Source organism: Hyla sarda, chromosome 10, assembly GCF_029499605.1.
Source record: "Hyla sarda isolate aHylSar1 chromosome 10, aHylSar1.hap1, whole genome shotgun sequence".
Classification (NCBI taxonomy): Eukaryota; Metazoa; Chordata; class Amphibia; order Anura; family Hylidae; genus Hyla; species Hyla sarda.
The window spans coordinates 85,502,177-85,525,968 of NC_079198.1; the positions used below are offsets into that span (position 1 = coordinate 85,502,177).

Below are 23,792 nucleotides of genomic sequence, written 5' to 3' on the forward strand. Positions count from 1 at the left end.
ATGTGGGCATCAAGAAATCTGTGCAACTCATCTCCCGCTTCTATTGGTGGCCGACTCTGGAGACGGATGTTGTGGACTTTGTGCGAGCCTGCACTATCTGTGCCCGGGATAAGACTCCTCGCCAGAAGCCCGCTGGTTTTCTTCATCCTCTGCCTGTCCCCGAACAGCCTTGGTCTCTGATTGGTATGGATTTTATTACTGATTTACCCCCTTCCCGTGGCAACACTGTTATTTGGGTGGTCGTTGATCGATTCTCCAAAATGGCACATTTCATCCCTCTTCCTGGTCTTCCTTCAGCGCCTCAGTTGGCTAAACAATTTTTTGTACACATTTTTCGTCTTCACGGGTTGCCTACGCAGATCGTCTCGGATAGAGGCGTCCAATTCGTGTCTAAATTCTGGAGGGCTCTCTGTAAACAACTCAAGATTAAATTAAATTTTTCTTCTGCATATCATCCCCAGTCCAATGGACAAGTAGAAAGAATTAACCAAGTCTTGGGTGATTATTTGCGACATTTTGTTTCCTCCCGCCAGGATGACTGGGCAGATCTCCTTCCATGGGCTGAATTCTCGTATAACTTCAGAGTCTCTGAATCTTCCTCCAAATCCCCATTTTTCGTGGTGTACGGCCGTCACCCTCTTCCCCCCCTCCCTACCCCCTTGCCCTCTGGTCTGCCCGCTGTGGATGAAATTTCTCGTGACCTTTCCATTATATGGAGAGAGACCCAAAATTCTCTCTTACAGGCTTCTTCACGCATGAAGAGGTTCGCGGATAAGAAAAGAAGAGCTCCTCCCGTTTTTTCCCCTGGAGACAAGGTATGGCTCTCCGCTAAATATGTCCGCTTCCGTGTCCCTAGCTACAAGTTGGGACCACGCTATCTTGGTCCTTTCAAAATTTTGTGTCAAATTAATCCTGTCTCTTACAAACTTCTTCTTCCTCCTTCTCTTCGTATCCCTAAAGCCTTTCACGTCTCTCTTCTTAAACCACTCATCCTCAACCGTTTTTCTCCCAAATCTGTTCCTCCCACTCCTGTTTCCGGCTCCTCGGACATCTTCTCTGTCAAAGAGATCTTAGCCTCTAAAAAGGTCAGAGGGAAAACTTTTTTTTTAGTGGACTGGGAGGGTTGTGGTCCTGAAGAGAGATCCTGGGAACCTGAGGACAACATCCTAGATAAAAGTCTGCTCCTCAGGTTCTCAGGCCCTAAAAAGAGGGGGAGACCCAAGGGGGGGGGTACTGTTACGCCGAGCGCTCCGGGTCCCCGCTCCTCCCCGGAGCGCTCGCTACACTCTCTCCGCTGCAGCGCTCCGGTCAGATCCACTGACCCGGGGCGCTGCGATTCTGCTTCCAGCCGGGATGCGATTCGCGATGCGGGTAGCGCCCGCTCGCGATGCGCACCCCGGCTCCCGTACCTGACTCGCTCTCCCTCGGTCCTGTCCCGGCGCGCGCGGCCCCGCTCCCTAGGGCGCGCGCGCGCCGGGTCTTTGCGATTTAAAGGGCCACTGCGCCGCTGATTGGCGCAGTGATTCCAATTAGTGTCTTCACCTGTGCACTTCCCTATATCACCTCACTTCCCCTGCACTTCCCTGCCGGATCTTGTTGCCATTGTGCCAGTGAAAGCGTTCCTTGTATGTTCCTAGCCTGTGTTCCAGACCTCCTGCCGTTGCCCCTGACTACGATCCTTGCTGCCTGCCCCGACCTTCTGCTACGTCCGACCTTGCTTCTGTCTACTCCCTTGTACCGCGCCTATCTTCAGCAGCCAGAGAGGTTGAGCCGTTGCTAGTGGATACGACCTGGTCACTACCGCCGCAGCAAGACCATCCCGCTTTGCGGCGGGCTCTGGTGAAAACCAGTAGTGACTTAGAACCGATCCACTAGCACGGTCCACGCCAATCCCTCTCTGGCACAGAGGATCCACTACCTGCCAGCCGGCATCGTGACAGTAACCCACATGTATATATTTAGATACAGTACAAATAGGCCTGTTGTAAATTGTATTTTTCCATATTAGTACTTTTTTAATAATATTTTAAAGCCAAGGAGATCAGCCAATCTTTTGTCCGAAATTACTGTATATTTAAGTAGTTTAAATTAATAAATAAAAATAAATAATATAAGAAATTTGAATAACAATGGAAAATCTAAACAATGAATATAGCAGAGACAAATTTGTAATGTACCAGGGTGTGTTTTGCCACTGGTAAACTAACCTACTCTTGTATCATAACATAGCTAAAGGCTTATCTGGGCATGCTGGCAGTTGTAGTCCGGAAGCACGGATGCAAGGAACCACTATTCCCTTATGAGAGTAGGCATGTAGAAAAAAGGAAAAATCCAGCTACGAGGAAAATCTAAAATTTAAACTTAAGATTTTCATTCCAATAACGGAAAGTGACATGTCACTCATAAAAACAGGAGTGGCTTTTCGTGTCATGTCACTTTCCGTTACTGGAATGCCATTTTAAAGGGGTAATCCGGCCCTAATACATCTTTTCCCCTATCCAAAGTATAGGGGATAAGATGTATGATTGTGGGGGTCATGGATAGGGGATAAGATGTATTAGGGCCGAAGTACCCCTTTAACATGTATCAAGTAAATGTTTTTTAATTTTTGATTTTCCTGGGAGCTGGATTTTCCTTTTTTCTACATGTCTACATATGTATGTAGCATGCTATGAAAATAGTATATTATTTTCCCCTTGATGGACAGCGGGTGAATTAAGTATTGAATACGTCACAATTTTTGTCACTAAACATATTTCCAAAGATGCTGTTGATGGGAAATTTTTCTCACATGCTGGTAACAACCCAAGTAATCCATCCATACGAAGACACTCAAACAAATAAATTCAGAAATTAAGCTACGTGTATTAAGCTGCATTGACACAGGGAAAAAGGCATGGAAAGCCAAAACAACAGCTGAAATCTATTAGTAAATAAAAAGCAATCCAGCCCTTTGTCAGTTCAAAATAATATCAGCTGTTTCAATCCCAACTAATGGCCTACAAAAAGGTCTCATTGCCAAGGTGCCCAAAGACACATCTCATGATGGGTAAAAGCAAAAAGCTATCTGAAGACCTTCACAACCTGGTTGTTGCATAACGTAACAATGGCATTGGTTACAAGCACATTTCTAACCTTCTGAATGTTCCAGTGAGCACATTTGGGGCCATAATCTGGAAGAGGAAAGAATGATTTCATTATAAATTTACCTCGGCCTTGCAAGATTTCTGACAGAGGAGTGAAAAGAATAATCAGTTGTCCAAGAGCCAAGGGCACCTGTGGAGAGCTTCAAGAAGACCTGGAATTAGGAGGTACCATTGTCTCAAACGAACAGTATTAAGTGAGAAAAATGCTTCAATTCTTATTTCACCCGCTGTTTATGAATATAGGAATATATTAATATTATAATTAAACTGGATATGAATGGAATCATCGGAACCACATGATTAGCATGGTTAAAGCAAACAACGTGACTACACATATGTAGGTCCGGAAGAGGAACATGTCAAGAATGTATCCAACCAGCAGCCATTCATTAGCTACATTGTCATCATATGTTTTCTTCACATGCTGTCTGATTGAAGCAATCTCCTTTAGGATACTGGAGAGTAACTTCTCATTTTCCTTTGTAGGTGACACTTCCACTGATGTTTCCTTGCTTCCCTCTAAATCGTTGGTTTTACAATTAGGGAGATCCTCTGTGAAAATAATAATAATAATAACAATAAAATCAACAACAACAATAATATTAATATTAATAATAATTGTAATAAACATAACAAAAAGACATGTATCAAAAATATTACATGTAATAAATAGAACAATAAATATGATACCACTACTACTAAATCTGGAAATAAGCAAAAAATATTGTCTATGATTGCATTGAATAACGCGCTGACACGGCCCCAACCCCTACAAAAGCCTCTGACTTGATAATTTTTTTTCTTATATTTCAATTTCTATTTTCTGTGTGTTTTTCAGATCATTTTTTTTAAGAACATATAGCCACAGAATGTAAAGCAGGACCTTGCCGTGAATTTCTCACAACATCTAGTCTTTCTTACAATTTCATAACATTGTATGAATGCAATATTGTATCTTATACATACAGGTTCTTCTCCAAAAATTTGCATATTGTGCTAAAGTTCATTATTTTCCATAATGTAATGATAAAAATTTAACTTTCATATATTTTAGATTCATTGCACACCAACTGAAATATTGTTTTTTATTGTTTTAATACTGATGATTTTGGCATACAGCTCATGAAAACCCCAAATTCCTATCTCAAAAAATTAGCATATCATGAAAAAGCTCTCTGAACGAGCTATTAACCTAATCATCTGAATCAACTAATTAACTCTAAACACCTGCAAAAGATTCCTGAGGCTTTTAAAAACTCCCAGCCTGGTTCATTACTCAAAACCGCAATCATGGGTAAGACTGCCGACCTGACTGCTGTCCAGAAGGCCATCATTGACACCCTCAAGCAAGAGGGTAAGACACAGAAAGAAATTTCTGAACAAATAGGCTGTTCCCAGAGTGCTGTATCAAGGCACCTCAATGGGAAGTCTGTGGGAAGGAAAAAATGTGGCAGAAAACACTGCACAACGAGAAGAGGTGACCGAACCCTGAGGAAGATTGTGGAGAAGGACCGATTCCAGACCTTGGGGGACCTGCGGAAGCAGTGGACTAAGTCTGGAGTAGAAACATCCAGAGCCACCGTGCACAGGCGTGTGCAGGAAATGGGCTACAGGTGCCGCATTCCCCAGGTCAAGCCACTTTTGAACCAGAAATATGTCAGCTGCCACTTTTGAACATGCCATGTCAGCTGCTGGTGTTGATCCACTGTGTTTTATCAAGGGCAGGGTCAATGCAGCTAGCTATCAGGAGATTTTGGAGCACTTCATGCTTCCATCTGCTGAAAAGCTTTATGGAGATGAAGATTTCATTTTTCAGCACGACCTGACACCTGCTCACAGTGCCAAAACCACTGGTAAATGGTTTACTGACTATGGTATTACTGTGCTCAATTGGCCTGCCAACTCTCCTGACCTGAATCCCATAGAGAATCTGTGGGATATTGTGAAGAGAAAGTTGAGAGACGCAAGACCCAACACTCTGGATGAGCTTAAGGCCGCTATCGAAGCATCCTGGGCCTCCATAACACCTCAGCAGTGCCACAGGCTGATTGCCTCCCTGCCACGCCGCATTGAAGCAGTCATTTCTGCAAAAGGATTCCCGACCAAGTATTGAGTGCATAACTGAACAGAATTATTTGAAGGTTGACTTTTTTTGTATTAAAAACACTTTTCTTTTATTGGTCGGATGAAATATGCACATTTTTTTAGATAGGAATTTGGGGTTTTCATGAGCTGTATGCCAAAATCATCAGTATTAAAACAATAAAAGACCTGAAATATTTCAGTTGGTGTGCAATGAATCTAAAATATATGAAAGTTTAATTTTTATCATTACATTATGGAAAATAATGAACTTTAGCACAATATGCAAATTTTTTTAGAAGAACCTGTACATTCCTTTTGGCATGTATACTCACCCTAGGGTTGCTTATAGGCCTTTGTTAGATATCAGATTGTAGTGTTTAAAATAAAAGTAGCAGCATAGTAATTGAAATAATGAAAGATAGACATTATATAGAATATATCTTGTCTCTCAGACCCCTATAAGTATTGACAGGATCCACTCCTAAAAATCGAATGTTTATGGTCAGTTGTACGGAGAACTTACACAATCACGTTTGCAGTCTGTGTTCCCTCTGTATGCGCAAGCAAGAGTGTAAAGAGTAACCAATAGAGAATTGGCCATTCCACCAGTATTTGCAATGAGTAAAGAGTAAAACATGAACCAACGGCTCTTCACTATACTGAAATACACAGACAAGTAATCCTTAGCTTCCCAGACAACACAGCATCAACGAGAAACAACAGGGTCTAGTCCATCATGAGAGTGTTAGTGTGCTTTGGGGTGGACGTAAAATGACTTTAGTACTTACCTGCCAGACAGTTATGGATATGATTAGAAAGGATCCATGTTTGGCTTGTGGCTATATTGTGAGTCCATTAGAACGCTGCTGCTTTCTTCTTGTTAACTGGCTATTTCCTGTTGGAGTTCCCTCCGTTCAACTACAAGTCCCAGGAACCCTTGTTTGTAAGTGTGAGTTCACTATTCTCCCTCCCACTCATCAGTTACTCCACCCTTTGCAGCATGCCTGAGTTACAATTCCCTGCATCCCTGTGGAGAGTGATCTCCCTCCCACCCAGCAGTAGCTTCACCCATTGAAGCAGACAGGCTCCCTTTCAACACCTAACTAGTGATGCAATGTTTCAGGGCGCACTGCAACCTGTGAAAAGCTGAGAGAACGCTCATATTGTATGCTGTAAAAAATAAACATCAGGGCAAAGATCACATAAGAATTGAGAGACCAGCCAACAAACACAGGTACAGACACTATATTAGAAACTACACACATTTTACAGCCTCTGTAGCATAGTCAAATAAAACAAAAAACCTGGAATACCTCTTTAAGCCGTGTAACCACCACAGGAGCACAGTAGGTGTAGGGGCCACTGTAGGCATTATTTTAATACTCAATTTAATGTACAGGGTGGGCCATTTATATGGATACACCTAATAAAATGGGAATGGTTGGTGATATTAACTTCCTGTTTGTGGCACATTAGTATATGTGAGGGGGGAAACTTTTCAAGATGGGTGGTGACCATGGTAGACATTTTGAAGTCAGACATTTTGAATCCAACTTTTGTTTTTTCAATAGGAAGAGGGTCAGGTGACACATCAAACTTATTGGGAATTTCACAAGAAAAACAATGATGTGATTGGTTTTAACTTAACTTTATTCTTTCATGAGTTATTTACAAGTTTCTGACCACTTATAAAATGTGTTCAGTGTGCTGACCATTGTGTTGGATTGTCAATGCAACCCTCTTCTCCCACTCTTCACACACTGATAGCAACACCACAGGAGAAATGCTAGCACAGGCTTCCAGTATCCGTAGTTTCAGGTGCTGCACATCTCGTATCTTCACAGCATAGACAATTGCCTTCAGATGACCCCAAAGATAAAAGTCTAAGGGGGTCAGATCGGGAGACCTTGGTGGCCATTCAACTGGTCCATGGCGACCAATCCACCTACCAGGAAACTGTTCATCTAGGAATGCTCGGACCTGACACCCATAATGTGGTGGTGCACTATCTTGCTGAAAAAACTCAGGGAACGTGCCAGCTTCAGTGCATGAAGAGGGAAACACATCATCATGTAGCAATTTCGCATATCCAGTGACCTTGAGGTTTCCATTGATGAAGAATGGCCCCACTATCTTTGTACCCCATATACCACACCATACCATCAATTTTTGTGTTCCAACAGTCTTAGAGGGATCTATCCAATGTGAGTTAGTGTCAGACCAATAGCGGTGGTTTTGTTTGTTAACTTCACCATTCACATAAAAGTTTGCCTCATCACTGATCAAAATATTCTGTGTAAACTGAGGGTCCTGCTCCAATTTTTGTTTTGCCCATTCTGCAACACCTGAAACTACGGATACCGGAAGCCGATGCTAGCATTTCTCCTGCGGTGTTGCTATCAGTGTGTGAAGAGTGGGAGAAGAGGGTTGCATTGACAATCCAACACAATGGGCAGCACATTGAACACATTTTATAAGTGGTCAGAAACATGTAAATAACTCATGAAAGAATAAAGTTACGTTTAAACCAAGCACAACATTGTTTTTCTTGTGAAATTTCCAATAAGTTTGATGCGTCACATGACCCTCTTCCTATTGAAAATACAAAAGTTCAATTCAAAATGGCCAACTTCAAAATGGCCGCCATGGTCACCACCCATCTTGAAAAGTCCCCCCCCCCCCTCACATATACTAATGTGCCACAAACAGGAAGTTAATATCACCAACCATTCCCATTTTATTAAGGTGTATCCATATAAATGGCCCACCCTGTATAATAAAGAATCTGCATCAGAATCTGCGTAGACATTGAGCCTATGAGGAATGTTTTGAGATTTCAGCTCTGAAACCAACAGAATAATGACTACAAGATACAATACAATCCAACGTGTTAGGCACAGCTCACTCAGATGCCCTTTCTGCGTCTCGGACGAGACTGAACCACAACTCGTATAATAATGTAAAGAATGAAGAGATGTCCAGCGCAGATTCCAAGCAATACGAAATAATTTATTCAGCAGTAACACGACATGATGACCGGTAGGTGACACGTTTCAGCCACAATCTGCGGCCTTAGTCATACAACAATACAATATAAATGAATCTCTTTTATAAGGGAGAGAGGCAGGGTTCTATTCAGCAGGAAGGGTGTACCCGGTGAGTGCAATCACCCTCCGGGTTAACCCATTGCTGGAAGTTAACCCGCTCATCCCCCGTACAATTGTGATATAAGATAAAAAACGCATGGTCTGTATGAACACATGCTAAAAATTACAAATATTACAAAAAGAACCATATTAGATGGGATTCACAATTATAAAAAATTCTCATGTGCAGATTAGATAGTGGTGTCTGTAAATTAACCATGAACCAATATGTAATGGTCACTATATAGCTTACAAAAATAGCAATTTCATATGAAAATATTTATCAAGTATATACAATACAGTGATTTGCTAGATTTTATACGACAAACACCATATGTTAGAGAAATGGGAAGAAGAATGGAAATATATGGAATACTGAAACAGACTCATATATATTAATATTGCGAATTATTTATCTGGATTTTCCTCATGTATACTAAATCACATATTTGTAACGATAGTTTAATCCTATATAGTTAGATAATATTCAATATGTTATTAAAAAAAGACCTTTATAAATTGTCCCAAAATATCCCCCCAATTAAACACAATCTCAATACATGTGAGAGAAAAGCACTTAAAGAACTTATGTCAGCAAAGGAAATTGTTATTCGCGAAGCGGATAAGGGAGGTGGAGTTGTGGTGTTGGATAGTAAGCTTTATATGCAATTAAATATGGAAATGCTATCCGACACCAACACATATCGGATATTGAGGACCAATCCAACACCACAGTTCAAAAACCTCCTTTTTAACATAGTGGATCGAGGCAGAAGTGAGGGTCATCTAACCACAAAAGAAGGTGATTATATTAAGGTATCTAATCCTATCATGTCAATTTTCCATTCACTGCCGAAGATACACAAGAATGTATTTCCTCCGCAAATGCGACCCATAGTTGCCGGAATTGGCTCGCTCAATGAGAGATTGTGTGAATGGATTCTAGACTTCAGATTCTAGACTTCAGCCGTTGGTCCCTCTCATCCCGGGTTTCCTCCAAGATACCAGAGATGTCCTGGTTGCTATGGACAACATCAAGTGGGAACCCGGGATGAGATGGATAACAGCTGATGTATCGGCCCTATACTCGGTCATTCCACACAAGGAGGCATGTATTGCCTTAGAATGGTTTTTGTCCACATATGCTCCATATTCCGAGGATCTGCAGAATTTTATTATTTTGGTGGTAGATTATTTACTGAAACACAACTTTTTTATGTTTGATGGTATATTTTTTCTGCAGATTACCGGAGCGAGCATGGGAGCAAAATTCTCGCCCTCATTAGCAAATATCTTTATGAGTTGGTGGGAAAAAGAGTTCTTGTTTTCTCATAACAATAGTTGTGGTCAGCATATTCTGTGGTATGGCCGGTATATAGACGACCTCCTGTTTATCGGGGGGTCGTCTATGCCGACCATACAGTACTTTGGCGAGTATCTCAATCATAATCCCTGTAATCTCAGATTTACATTACATAGTCACGAAAATGAAATTAATTTTTTGGATCTAACATTGAGAGGTGATGTAATAAATGCCAAGATTGAGACCTCCACATACCGTAAGGAACTTTCAGCAAACTCCATATTACAGGTAGGGTCTTGTCATCCCCCCCACGTAATTAAAAATCTACCGGTGGGGGAGATGATAAGGGCCAGGCGTAATTGTTCCACTCCAGAGATCTTTGATCGTGAAGTGGACGATATATCGCAAAGATTGAGTCAGAGAGGATATCAAAAATGGTCATTAGAAAGAGCAAAAAATATTGCCAGTAAAAGAAATAGAAGCGAGTTAATATATGGAGATAATAGAAAACTTAAGAGACATACATTACAGAATGATAAAAAACCACTTATCTTTTCTACTAATTACAGTCAAAATTTTAGACAAATTTGCCAGATAGTAGAAAAATATCTGCCAATGGTAGCGAATGATAGTCATTATATAAAAATATTTGAAAATGGATATAAATGTATTTCGAAAAAAGCAAAATCCATTGGGCAGTATATTTCTCCCAGTCTTTATAGTTCATCAGAAAAGAAAAAATCTACCTGGTTGAAAGTGAAAGAAAATTATAAATGTGGACACCAGAAATGTATTTGTTGTACAATTATGAAAAATAGTAAAACTTTTTTCTCCACCACAACAAAAGAAACATTTAACATGTCTGGATACATAAATTGTAACACTAATAACGTGGTGTATCTAATGACATGTGAACTATGCCAAGTTCAATATGTTGGGTGTACCACGAATCCCCTGAAGGCGAGGATCAGAAAACACCTGTCTGATATTCCTCATTTTCAAACTAGACATCTTTCCATGGTAAATAGGCATTGTGCTGAAAACCATGAGGGGGATTTCTCTGGTCTTAGCCTTCAGGGAATAGAAAAAGTTGCCCACACAATTAGGGGTGGAAATATTAAACAAAAACTACTGGATAGGGAAGTTTACTGGATAATAAAATTACAAACCAGGTACCCCCAAGGTCTGAATCAAAGACAAGATGTAATATTACATTATTAAAATTATGACTCTCTATATATATTGCGAATTTAATACTTAAAACATCTAATATTTAGAATATATAGATAATCAAATTGGATTTATATCGCTTCATGTTTTTTATCAATACTCATAATAATTTCCTTTTTTTTAATAACATATTGAATATTATCTAACTATATAGGATTAAACTATCGTTACAAATATGTGATTTAGTATACATGAGGAAAATCCAGTTAAATAATTCGCAATATTAATATATATGAGTCTGTTTCAGTATTCCATATATTTCCATTCTTCTTCCCATTTCTCTAACATATGGTGTTTGTCGTATAAAATCTAGCAAATCACTGTATTGTATATACTTGATAAATATTTTCATATGAAATTGCTATTTTTGTAAGCTATATAGTGACCATTACATATTGGTTCATGGTTAATTTACAGACACCACTATCTAATCTGCACATGAGAATTTTTTTATAATTGTGAATCCCATCTAATATGGGTCTTTTTGTAATATTTGTAATTTTTAGCATGTGTTCATACAGACCATGCGTTTTTTATCTTAAATCACAATTGTACGGGGGATGAGCGGGTTAACTTCCAGCAATGGGTTAACCCGGAGGGTGATTGCACTCACCGGGTACACCCTTCCTGCTGGATAGAACCCCGCCTCTCTCCCTTATAAAAGAGATTCATTTATATTGTATTGTTGTATGACTAAGGCCGCAGATTGTGGCTGAAACGCGTCACCTACCTGTCATCATGTCGTGTTACTGCTGAATAAATTATTTCGTATTGCTTGGAATCTGCGCTGGACATCTCTTCATTCTTTACAAGATACAATACTACAGACTGTACCTCAGGATTAGTACAAGTAATACTACTGCCTTGTATGTAGATCAATAATATATTTTAGGTGTACATTTCATAGAATAATACCTGCTACTGTGTTATTTACATTAAGTACAGTTAAGCTTGTTCAGTTTGAATGGATGCAGCTAAAACCTACCAGCAGTATCATTTTCTATCTGCTGAGAACATTTTGAGATATAATTCTGCACTAGACCCTTCATACAGAGTAAGACCGGCATCTTTTTCAGGATCAAAGTCTTTACCCATCCTGGAATTTGTAGATGGATATTCTGCTGATGCACTGTCCGGACTATGAAGATACTTTGTATGAGGCTGACAACCAACAGTCCCATGCAAATTGTGTAGTAAACACCTGATAAAAGATGAAGTAACAATTTAGACTATAAAAAAAATTGGTTGTGAATGCAGCGTGTTGAATAAAATATTACGCAATTTCATAAAACTTCTTAGAATGAATATGTTTTATAGGAAAAACATAAATTATCAGATGTTAATTCATTTCCTATTGACTTACATTATGAAAAAAATGGGTTGTAACTAGAGATGAGCAAACTTTACAAACGTTTGTTCTACTGAACGTTTGGGTTCTGACTGAGCTAGTTCTGTCTAAACCTGTACTCCACCAATAACCCAAAAAATTGTGTGTGTAGAACTATAAGAACACTAAAATCCCTGTATAACACTGTTAGGTCACCTAGGGGTGTATCTATAGACTTCTGAGCTGGTTTTAAACATTTAGTTTAGAACATTTTGTTCCAAACAAGGTGCAGGCTGCAAGGACTGTCACGGCCCTGCCCCTCGTGATGTCACTCCACACACCCTCAATACAAGTCTATGAGAGGGGGCATGGCAGCTGCCACATTACAACCCCAGCAGACTGCACCCAGTGTTTGGAACAAAATATTCTGAACATTGGGGCAGTGGAGTACCCCTTTAAGGCAAAAAGTAAATTTTAAACTTAAAGCCACATGCATGGTTAGGGGTAAACAGACGGTACCTGGTGGTAACTTACAGGTGAAATAAAAACACACTGCACTAGCAAATGTGAGGAGACATATTACACTGCACAGGCTGGGGATGATTTCTATATGTGAGGAGACGTATTACACTGCACGGGCTGGGGATGATTTCTATATGTGAGGAGACATATTACACTGCAGGGGCTGGGGATGATTTCTATATGTGAGGAGACATATTACACTGCAGGGGCTGGGGATGATTTCTATATGTGAGGAGACATATTACACTGCACGGGCTGGGGATGATTTCTATATGTGAGGAGACATATTACACTGCAGGGGCTGGGGATGATTTCTATATGTGAGGAGACATATTACACTGCAGGGGCTGGGGATGATTTCTATATGTTAGGAGACATACTGCACTGCAGGGGCTGGGGATGATTTCTATATGTGAGGAGACATATTACACTGCAGGGGCTGGGGATGATTTCTATATGTGAGGAGACATAATGCACTGCACGGGCTGGGGATGATTTCTATATGTGAGGAGACATATTACACTGCAGGGGCTGGGGATGATTTCTATATGTGAGGAGACATATTACACTGCACGGGCTGGGGATGATTTCTATATGTGAGGAGACATATTACACTGCAGGGGCTGGGGATGATTTCTATATGTGAGGAGACATAATACACTGCAGGGGCTGGGGATGATTTCTATATGTGAGGAGACATATTACACTGCATGGGCTGGGGATGATTTCTATATGTGAGGAGACATACTGCACTGCACAAGCTGGGGATGATTTCTATATGTGAGGAGACATATTACACTGCAGGGGCTGGGGATGATTTCTATATGTGAGGAGACATAATACACTGCAGGGGCTGGGGATGATTTCTATATGTGAGGAGACATATTACACTGCATGGGCTGGGGATGATTTCTATATGTGAGGAGACATATTACACTACACGGGCTGGGGATGATTTCTATATGTGAGGAGACATATTACACTGCACGGGCTGGGGATGATTTCTATATGTGAGGAGACATATTACAAGGGCTGGGGAGGATTTCTGTATGTGAGGAGACATACTGCACTGCACGGGCTGGGGATGATTTCTATATGTGAGGAGACATACTGCACTGCAGGGGCTGGGGATGATTTCTATATGTGAGGAGACATATTACACTGCAGGGGCTGGGGATAATTTCTATATGTTAGGAGACATATTACACTGCAGGGGCTGGGGATGATTTCTATATGTGAGAAGACATATTACACTGCACGGGCTGGGGATGATTTCTATATGTGAGGAAACATGCTGCACTGCAGGGGCTGGGGATGATTTCTATATGTGAGGAGAAATACTGCACTGCATGGGCTGGGGATGATTTCTATATGTGAGGAGACATACTGCACTGCAGGGGCTGGGGATGATTTTTATATGTGGGGAGACATATTACACTGCACAGGCTGTGGATGATTTCTATATGTGAGGAGACATATTACACTGCACGGGCTGGGGATGATTTCTATATGTGAGGAGACATACTGCACTGCAGGGGCTGGGGATGATTTCTATATGTGAGGAGACATACTGCACTGCATGGGCTGGGGATGATTTTTATATGTGAGGAGACATACTGCACTTCAGGGGCTGGGGATGATTTCTATATGTGAGGAGACAAACTGCACTGCACAGGATGGGGATGATTTCTATATGTGAGGAGACATACTGCACTGCAGGGGCTGGAGATGATTTCTATATGTGAGGAGACATATTACACTGCACGGGCTGGGGATGATTTCTATATGTGAGGAGACATATTACACTGCACGGGCTGGGGATGATTTCTATATGTGAGGAGACATAATGCACTGCACGGGCTGGGGATGATTTCTATATGTGAGGAGACATAATACACTGCAGGGGCTGGGGATGATTTCTATATGTGAGGAGACATATTACACTGCATGGGCTGGGGATGATTTCTATATGTGAGGAGACATATTACACTACACGGGCTGGGGATGATTTCTATATGTGAGGAGACATATTACACTGCACGGGCTGGGGATGATTTCTATATGTGAGGAGACATATTACAAGGGCTGGGGATGATTTCTGTATGTGAGGAGACATACTGCACTGCACGGGCTGGGGATGATTTCTATATGTGAGGAGACATACTGCACTGCAGGGGCTGGGGATGATTTCTATATGTGAGGAGACATATTACACTGCAGGGGCTGGGGATAATTTCTATATGTTAGGAGACATATTACACTGCAGGGGCTGGGGATGATTTCTATATGTGAGAAGACATATTACACTGCACGGGCTGGGGATGATTTCTATATGTGAGGAAACATGCTGCACTGCAGGGGCTGGGGATGATTTCTATATGTGAGGAGAAATACTGCACTGCATGGGCTGGGGATGATTTCTATATGTGAGGAGACATACTGCACTGCAGGGGCTGGGGATGATTTTTATATGTGGGGAGACATATTACACTGCACAGGCTGTGGATGATTTCTATATGTGAGGAGACATATTACACTGCATGGGCTGGGGATGATTTCTATATGTGAGGAGACATACTGCACTGCAGGGGCTGGGGATGATTTCTATATGTGAGGAGACATACTGCACTGCACGGGCTGAGGATGATTTCTATATGTGAGGAGACATATTACACTGCAGGGGCTGGGGATGATTTCTATATGTGAGGAGACATATTACACTGCAGGGGCTGGGGATGATTTCTATATGTGAGGAGACATATTACACTGCAGGGGCTGGGGATGATTTCTATATGTGAGGAGACATATTACACTGCACGGGCTGGGGATGATTTCTATATGTGAGGAGACATATTACACTGCAGGGGCTGGGGATGATTTCTATATGTGAGGAGACATACTGCACTGCACAAGCTGGGGATGATTTCTATATGTGAGGAGACATAATACACTGCAGGGGCTGGGGATGATTTCTATATGTGAGGAGACATATTACACTGCATGGGCTGGGGATGATTTCTATATGTGAGGAGACATATTACACTACACGGGCTGGGGATGATTTCTATATGTGAGGAGACATATTACACTGCACGGGCTGGGGATGATTTCTATATGTGAGGAGACATATTACAAGGGCTGGGGAGGATTTCTGTATGTGAGGAGACATACTGCACTGCACGGGCTGGGGAAGATTTCTATATGTGAGGAGACATACTGCACTGCAGGGGCTGGGGATGATTTCTATATGTGAGGAGACATATTACACTGCAGGGGCTGGGGATAATTTCTATATGTTAGGAGACATATTACACTGCAGGGGCTGGGGATGATTTCTATATGTGAGAAGACATATTACACTGCACGGGCTGGGGATGATTTCTATATGTGAGGAAACATGCTGCACTGCAGGGGCTGGGGATGATTTCTATATGTGAGGAGAAATACTGCACTGCATGGGCTGGGGATGATTTCTATATGTGAGGAGACATACTGCACTGCAGGGGCTGGGGATGATTTTTATATGTGGGGAGACATATTACACTGCACAGGCTGTGGATGATTTCTATATGTGAGGAGACATATTACACTGCACGGGCTGGGGATGATTTCTATATGTGAGGAGACATACTGCACTGCAGGGGCTGGGGATGATTTCTATATGTGAGGAGACATACTGCACTGCATGGGCTGGGGATGATTTTTATATGTGAGGAGACATACTGCACTTCAGGGGCTGGGGATGATTTCTATATGTGAGGAGACAAACTGCACTGCACAGGATGGGGATGATTTCTATATGTGAGGAGACATACTGCACTGCAGGGGCTGGGGATGATTTCTATATGTGAGGAGACATATTACACTGCACGGGCTGGGGATGATTTCTATATGTGAGGAGACATATTACACTGCACGGGCTGGGGATGATTTCTATATGTGAGGAGACATAATGCACTGCACGGGCTGGGGATGATTTCTATATGTGAGGAGACATAATACACTGCAGGGGCTGGGGATGATTTCTATATGTGAGGAGACATATTACACTACACGGGCTGGGGATGATTTCTATATGTGAGGAGACATATTACACTGCACGGGCTGGGGATGATTTCTATATGTGAGGAGACATATTACAAGGGCTGGGGAGGATTTCTGTATGTGAGGAGACATACTGCACTGCACGGGCTGGGGATGATTTCTATATGTGAGGAGACATACTGCACTGCAGGGGCTGGGGATGATTTCTATATGTGAGGAGACATATTACACTGCAGGGGCTGGGGATAATTTCTATATGTTAGGAGACATATTACACTGCAGGGGCTGGGGATGATTTCTATATGTGAGAAGACATATTACACTGCACGGGCTGGGGATGATTTCTATATGTGAGGAAACATGCTGCACTGCAGGGGCTGGGGATGATTTCTATATGTGAGGAGAAATACTGCACTGCATGGGCTGGGGATGATTTCTATATGTGAGGAGACATACTGCACTGCAGGGGCTGGGGATGATTTTTATATGTGGGGAGACATATTACACTGCACAGGCTGTGGATGATTTCTATATGTGAGGAGACATATTACACTGCACGGGCTGGGGATGATTTCTATATGTGAGGAGACATACTGCACTGCAGGGGCTGGGGATGATTTCTATATGTGAGGAGACATACTGCACTGCATGGGCTGGGGATGATTTTTATATGTGAGGAGACATACTGCACTTCAGGGGCTGGGGATGATTTCTATATGTGAGGAGACAAACTGCACTGCACAGGATGGGGATGATTTCTATATGTGAGGAGACATACTGCACTGCAGGGGCTGGGGATGATTTCTATATGTGAGGAGACATATTACACTGCACGGGCTGGGGATGATTTCTATATGTGAGGAGACATATTACACTGCACGGGCTGGGGATGATTTCTATATGTGAGGAGACATATTACACTGCACGAGCTGGGGATGATTTCTGTATGTGAGGAGACATACTGCACTGCACGGGCTGAGGATGATTTCTATATGTGAGGAGACATATTACACTGCACGGGCTGGGGATGATTTCTATATGTGAGGAGACATATTACACTGCACAGGCTGGGGATGATTTCTATATGTGAGGAGACATATTACACTGCAGGGGCTGGGGAAGATTTCTATATGTGAGGAGACATATTACACTGCAGGGGCTGGGGATGATTTCTATATGTGAGGAGACATATTACACTGCAGGGGCTGGGGATGATTTCTATATGTGAGGAGACATATTACATTGCAGGGGCTGGGGATGATTTCTATATGTGAGGAGACATACTGCACTGCAGGGGCTGGGGATGATTTCTATATGTGAGGAGACATACCGCACTGCACGGGCTGGGGATGATTTCAATATGTGAGGAGACATATTTCACTGCAGGGGCTGGGGATGATTTCTATATGTGAGGAGACATATTACACTGCAGGGGATGATTTCTATATGTGAGGAGACATATTACACTGCACGGGATGATTTCTATATGTGAGGAGACATTACACTGCACGGGCTGGGGATGATTTTTATATGTGAGGAGACATACTGCACTGCACGGGCTGGGGATGATTTCTATATGTGAGGAGACATACTGCACTGCACGGGCTGGGGATGATTTCTATATGTGAGGAGACATACTGCACTGCACGGGCTGGGGATGATTTCTATATGTGAGGAGACATACTGCACGGGCTGGGGATGATTTCTATCTGTGAGAAGACATACTGCACTGCACGGGTTGGGGATGATTTCTATATGTGAGGAGACATACTGCACTGCAGGGGCTGGGGATGATTTCTATATGTGAGGAGACATACTGCACTGCACGGGCTGGGGATGATTTCTATATGTGAGGAGACATATTACACTGCAGGGGCTGGGGATGATTTCTATGTGTGAGGAGACATATTACACTGCAGGGGCTGGGGATGATTTCTATATGTGAGGAGACATATTACACTGCAGGGGCTGGGGATGATTTCTATATGGGAGGAGACATATTACACTGCACGGGCTGGGGATGATTTCTATATGTGAGGAGACATATTACACTGCACGGGCTGGGGATGATTTCTATATGTTAGGAGACATATTACACTGCAGGGGCTGGGGATGCTTTCTATATGTGAGGAGACATATTATACTGCACGGGCTGGGGATGATTTCTATATGTGAGGAGACATATTACACTGCACGGGCTGGGGATGATTTCTATATGTGAGGAGACATATTACACTGCACAGGCTGGGGATGATTTCTATATGTGAGGAGACATATTACACTGCAGGGGCTGGGGAAGATTTCTATATGTGAGGAGACATATTACACTGCAGGGGCTGGGGATGATTTCTATATGTGAGGAGACATATTACACTGCAGGGGCTGGGGATGATTTCTATATGTGAGGAGACATATTACATTGCAGGGGCTGGGGATGATTTCTATATGTGAGGAGACATACTGCACTGCAGGGGCTGGGGATGATTTCTATATGTGAGGAGACATACCGCACTGCACGGGCTGGGGATGATTTCAATATGTGAGGAGACATATTTCACTGCAGGGGCTGGGGATGATTTCTATATGTGAGGAGACATATTACACTGCAGGGGATGATTTCTATATGTGAGGAGACATATTACACTGCACGGGATGATTTCTATATGTGAGGAGACATTACACTGCACGGGCTGGGGATGATTTTTATATGTGAGGAGACATACTGCACTGCACGGGCTGGGGATGATTTCTATATGTGAGGAGACATACTGCACTGCACGGGCTGGGGATGATTTCTATATGTGAGGAGACATACTGCACTGCACGGGCTGGGGATGATTTCTATATGTGAGGAGACATACTGCACGGGCTGGGGATGATTTCTATCTGTGAGAAGACATACTGCACTGCACGGGTTGGGGATGATTTCTATATGTGAGGAGACATACTGCACTGCAGGGGCTGGGGATGATTTCTATATGTGAGGAGACATACTGCACTGCACGGGCTGGGGATGATTTCTATATGTGAGGAGACATATTACACTGCAGGGGCTGGGGATGATTTCTATGTGTGAGGAGACATATTACACTGCAGGGGCTGGGGATGATTTCTATATGTGAGGAGACATATTACACTGCAGGGGCTGGGGATGATTTCTATATGGGAGGAGACATATTACACTGCACGGGCTGGGGATGATTTCTATATGTGAGGAGACATATTACACTGCACGGGCTGGGGATGATTTCTATATGTTAGGAGACATATTACACTGCAGGGGCTGGGGATGCTTTCTATATGTGAGGAGACATATTATACTGCACGGGCTGGGGATGATTTCTATATGTGAGGAGACATATTACACTGCACGGGCTGGGGATGATTTCTATATGTGAGGAGACATATTACACTGCACGGGCTGGGGATGATTTCTATATGTTAGGAGACATATTACACTGCAGGGGCTGGGGATGATTTCTATCTGTGAGGAGACATACTGCACTGCACGGGCTGGGGATGATTTCTATATGTGAGGAGACATACTGCACTGCAGGGGCTGGGGATGATTTCTATATGTGAGGAGACATACTGCACTGCACGGGCTGGGGATGATTTCTATATGTGAGGTGACATATTACACTGCAGGGGCTGGGGATGATTTTTATATGTGAGGAGACATATTACACTGCAGGTGCTGGGGATGATTTCTATATGTGAGGAGACATATTACACTGCACGAGCTGGGGATGATTTCTATATGTGAGGAGACATACTGCACTGCACGGGCTGGGGATGATTTCTATATGAGAGGAGACATATTACACTGCACGGGCTGGGGAGGATTTCTATATGTGAGGAGACATATTACACTGCACAGGCTGGGGATGATTTCTATATGTGAGGAGACATATTACACTGCACAGGCTGGGGATGATTTCTATATGTGAGGAGACATATTACACTGCAGAGGCTGGGGAAGATTTCTATATGTGAGGAGACATATTACACTGCAGGGGCTGGGGATGATTTCTATATGTGAGGAGACATATTACACTGCAGGGGCTGGGGATGATTTCTATATGTGAGGAGACATTACACTGCAAGGTTCTGGGGATGATTTCTATATGTGAGGAGACATACTGCACTGCACGGGCTGGGGATGATTTCTATATGTGAGGAGACATATTACACTGCAGGGGCTGGGGATGATTTCTATATGTGAGGAGACATATTACACTGCAGGGGATGATTTCTATATATGAGGAGACATATTACACTGCAGGGGATGATTTCTATATGTGAGGAGACATTACACTGCACGGGCTGGGGATGATTTCTATATGTGAGGAGACATATTACACTGCAGGGGCTGGGGATGATTTCTATCTGTGAGGAGACATACTGCACTGCACGGGCTGGGGATGATTTCTATATGTGAGGAGACATACTGCACTGCAGGGGCTGGGGATGATTTCTATATGTGAGGAGACATACTGCACTGCACGGGCTGGGGATGATTTCTATATGTGAGGAGACATATTACACTGCAGGGGCTGGGGATGATTTTTATATGTGAGGAGACATATTACACTGCAGGGGCTGGGGATGATTTCTATATGTGAGGAGACATATTACACTGCACGAGCTGGGGATGATTTCTATATGTGAGGAGACATACTGCACTGCACGGGCTGGGGATGATTTCTATATGAGAGGAGACATATTACACTGCACGGGCTGGGGAGGATTTCTATATGTGAGGAGACATATTACACTGCACAGGCTGGGGATGATTTCTATATGTGAGGAGACATATTACACTGGACAGGCTGGGGATGATTTCTATATGTGAGGAGACATATTACACTGCAGAGGCTGGGGAAGATTTCTATATGTGAGGAGACATATTACACTGCAGGGGCTGGGGATGATTTCTATATGTGAGGAGTGTCACGATGCCGGCTGGCAGGTAGTGGATCCTCTGTGCCAGAGAGGGATTGGCGTGGACCGTGCTAGTGGATCGGTTCTAAGTCACTACTGGTTTTCACCAGAGCCCGCCGCAAAGCGGGATGGTCTTGCTGCGGCGGTAGTGACCAGGTCGTATCCACTAGCAACGGCTCAACCTCTCTGACTGCTGAAGATAGGCGCGGTACAAGGGAGTAGACAGAAGCAAGGTCGGACGTAGCAGAAGGTCGGGGCAGGCAGCAAGGATCGTAGTCGGGGGCAACGGCAGGAGGTCTGGAACACAGGCTAGGAACACACAAGGAAACGCTTTCACTGGCACAATGGCAACAAGATCCGGCGAGGGAGTGAAGGGGAAGTGAGGTATAAATAGGGAGTGCACAGGTGAACACACTAATTGGAACCACTGCGCCAATCAGCGGCGCAGTGGCCCTTTAAATCGCAGAGACCCGGCGCGCGCGCGCCCTAGGGAGCGGGGCCGCGCGCGCCGGGACAGGACAGACGGAGAGCGAGTCAGGTACGGGAGCCGGGATGCGCATCGCGAGCGGGCGCTACCCGCATCGCGAATCGCATCCCGGCTGGAGACGGTATCGCAGCGCATCGGGTCAGTGGAGCTGCCCGGAGCGCTGCGGTAGCGAGAGAGAAGCGAGCGCTCCGGGGAGGAGCGGGGACCCGGAGCGCTCGGCGTAACAGTACCCCCCCCTTGGGTCTCCCCCTCTTCTTAGAGCCTGAGAACCTGAGGAGCAGACTTTTGTCTAGGATGTTGTCCTCAGGTTCCCAGGATCTCTCTTCAGGTCCACAGCCCTCCCAATCCACCAAAAAGAACTTTTTTCCTCTGACCGTCTTGGAGGCCAGTATCTCTTTCACTGAGAAGACGTCAGAAGAACCGGAGACAGGAGTGGGAGAAACTAATTTGGGAGAGAAACGGTTGATGATGAGTGGTTTAAGAAGAGAGACATGAAAGGCATTAGGAATACGGAGAGAAGGAGGAAGAAGAAGTTTGTAAGAGACAGGATTAATTTGGCACAAGACTTTGAAGGTACCAAGATAGCGTGGACCCAGTTTGTAACTGGGGACACGAAAGCGGACATATTTAGCGGAGAGCCATACCTTGTCTCCGGGAGCAAAAATGGGGGGAGCTCTTCTTTTCTTATCGGCAAACTTTTTCATGCGAGATGAAGCCTGTAAAAGAGAAACTTGGGTCTCTTTCCATATGGTGGAAAGATCACGAGTCACTTCATCTACCGCGGGCAAACCAGAGGGCAAGGGAGTAGGGAGGGGGGGAAGAGGGTGACGGCCGTACACCACGAAAAATGGGGATTTGGAGGAAGATTCAGAGACTCTAAAGTTATACGAGAATTCGGCCCATGGTAGAAGATCTGCCCAATCATCCTGGCGGGAGGAAACAAAATGTCGTAAATAATCACCCAAGACCTGGTTAATTCTTTCTACTTGTCCATTGGATTGAGGATGATATGCAGAAGAAAAGTTTAATTTAATCTTGAGTTGTTTACAGAGAGCCCTCCAGAATTTTGACACGAATTGGACGCCTCTATCCGAGACTATTTGTGTGGGCAACCCGTGAAGACGAAAAATGTGTACAAAAAATTGTTTAGCCAACTGAGGCGCTGAAGGAAGACCAGGAAGAGGGATGAAATGTGCCATCTTGGAGAATCGATCAACGACCACCCAAACAACAGTGTTGCCACGGGATGGGGGTAGGTCTGTAATAAAATCCATACCAATCAGAGACCAATGCTGTTCGGGGACAGGCAGAGGATGAAGAAAACCAGCGGGCTTCTGGCGAGGAGTCTTATCCCGAGCACAGACAGTGCAGGCTCGCACAAAGTCCACGACATCCGTCTCCAGAGTCGGCCACCAATAGAAGCGAGAGATGAGTTGCACCTCTTAAGTCCAGTTTGGTAAAGATGTGGGCACCTTGGAGGCGATCAAAGAGTTCAGAGATGAGGGGTAGAGGGTAGCGGTTCTTTATCGTGATTTTATTAAGACCGCGGTAGTCAATG

At 43.5% G+C, this 23,792-nt stretch overlaps 1 protein-coding gene across 1 annotated transcript in view; it reads right to left on the reverse strand.

The window, feature by feature from the left end:
• Window positions 1-2,794: 2,794 nt before the first annotated feature.
• LOC130293219 (5-hydroxytryptamine receptor 3A-like) overlaps window positions 2,795-23,792 on the reverse strand; it is a 60,366-nt gene continuing 39,368 nt past the window's right edge. The window contains exons 8-9 of the mRNA XM_056541722.1: window positions 11,896-12,111; window positions 2,795-3,698 (exon numbers count right to left, since the gene is read on the reverse strand). Of these exons, the coding sequence (XP_056397697.1) occupies window positions 3,430-3,698; window positions 11,896-12,111 (485 nt within the window). The 3' untranslated portion in view covers window positions 2,795-3,429. The remainder of the gene's footprint in view (window positions 3,699-11,895; window positions 12,112-23,792) is intronic.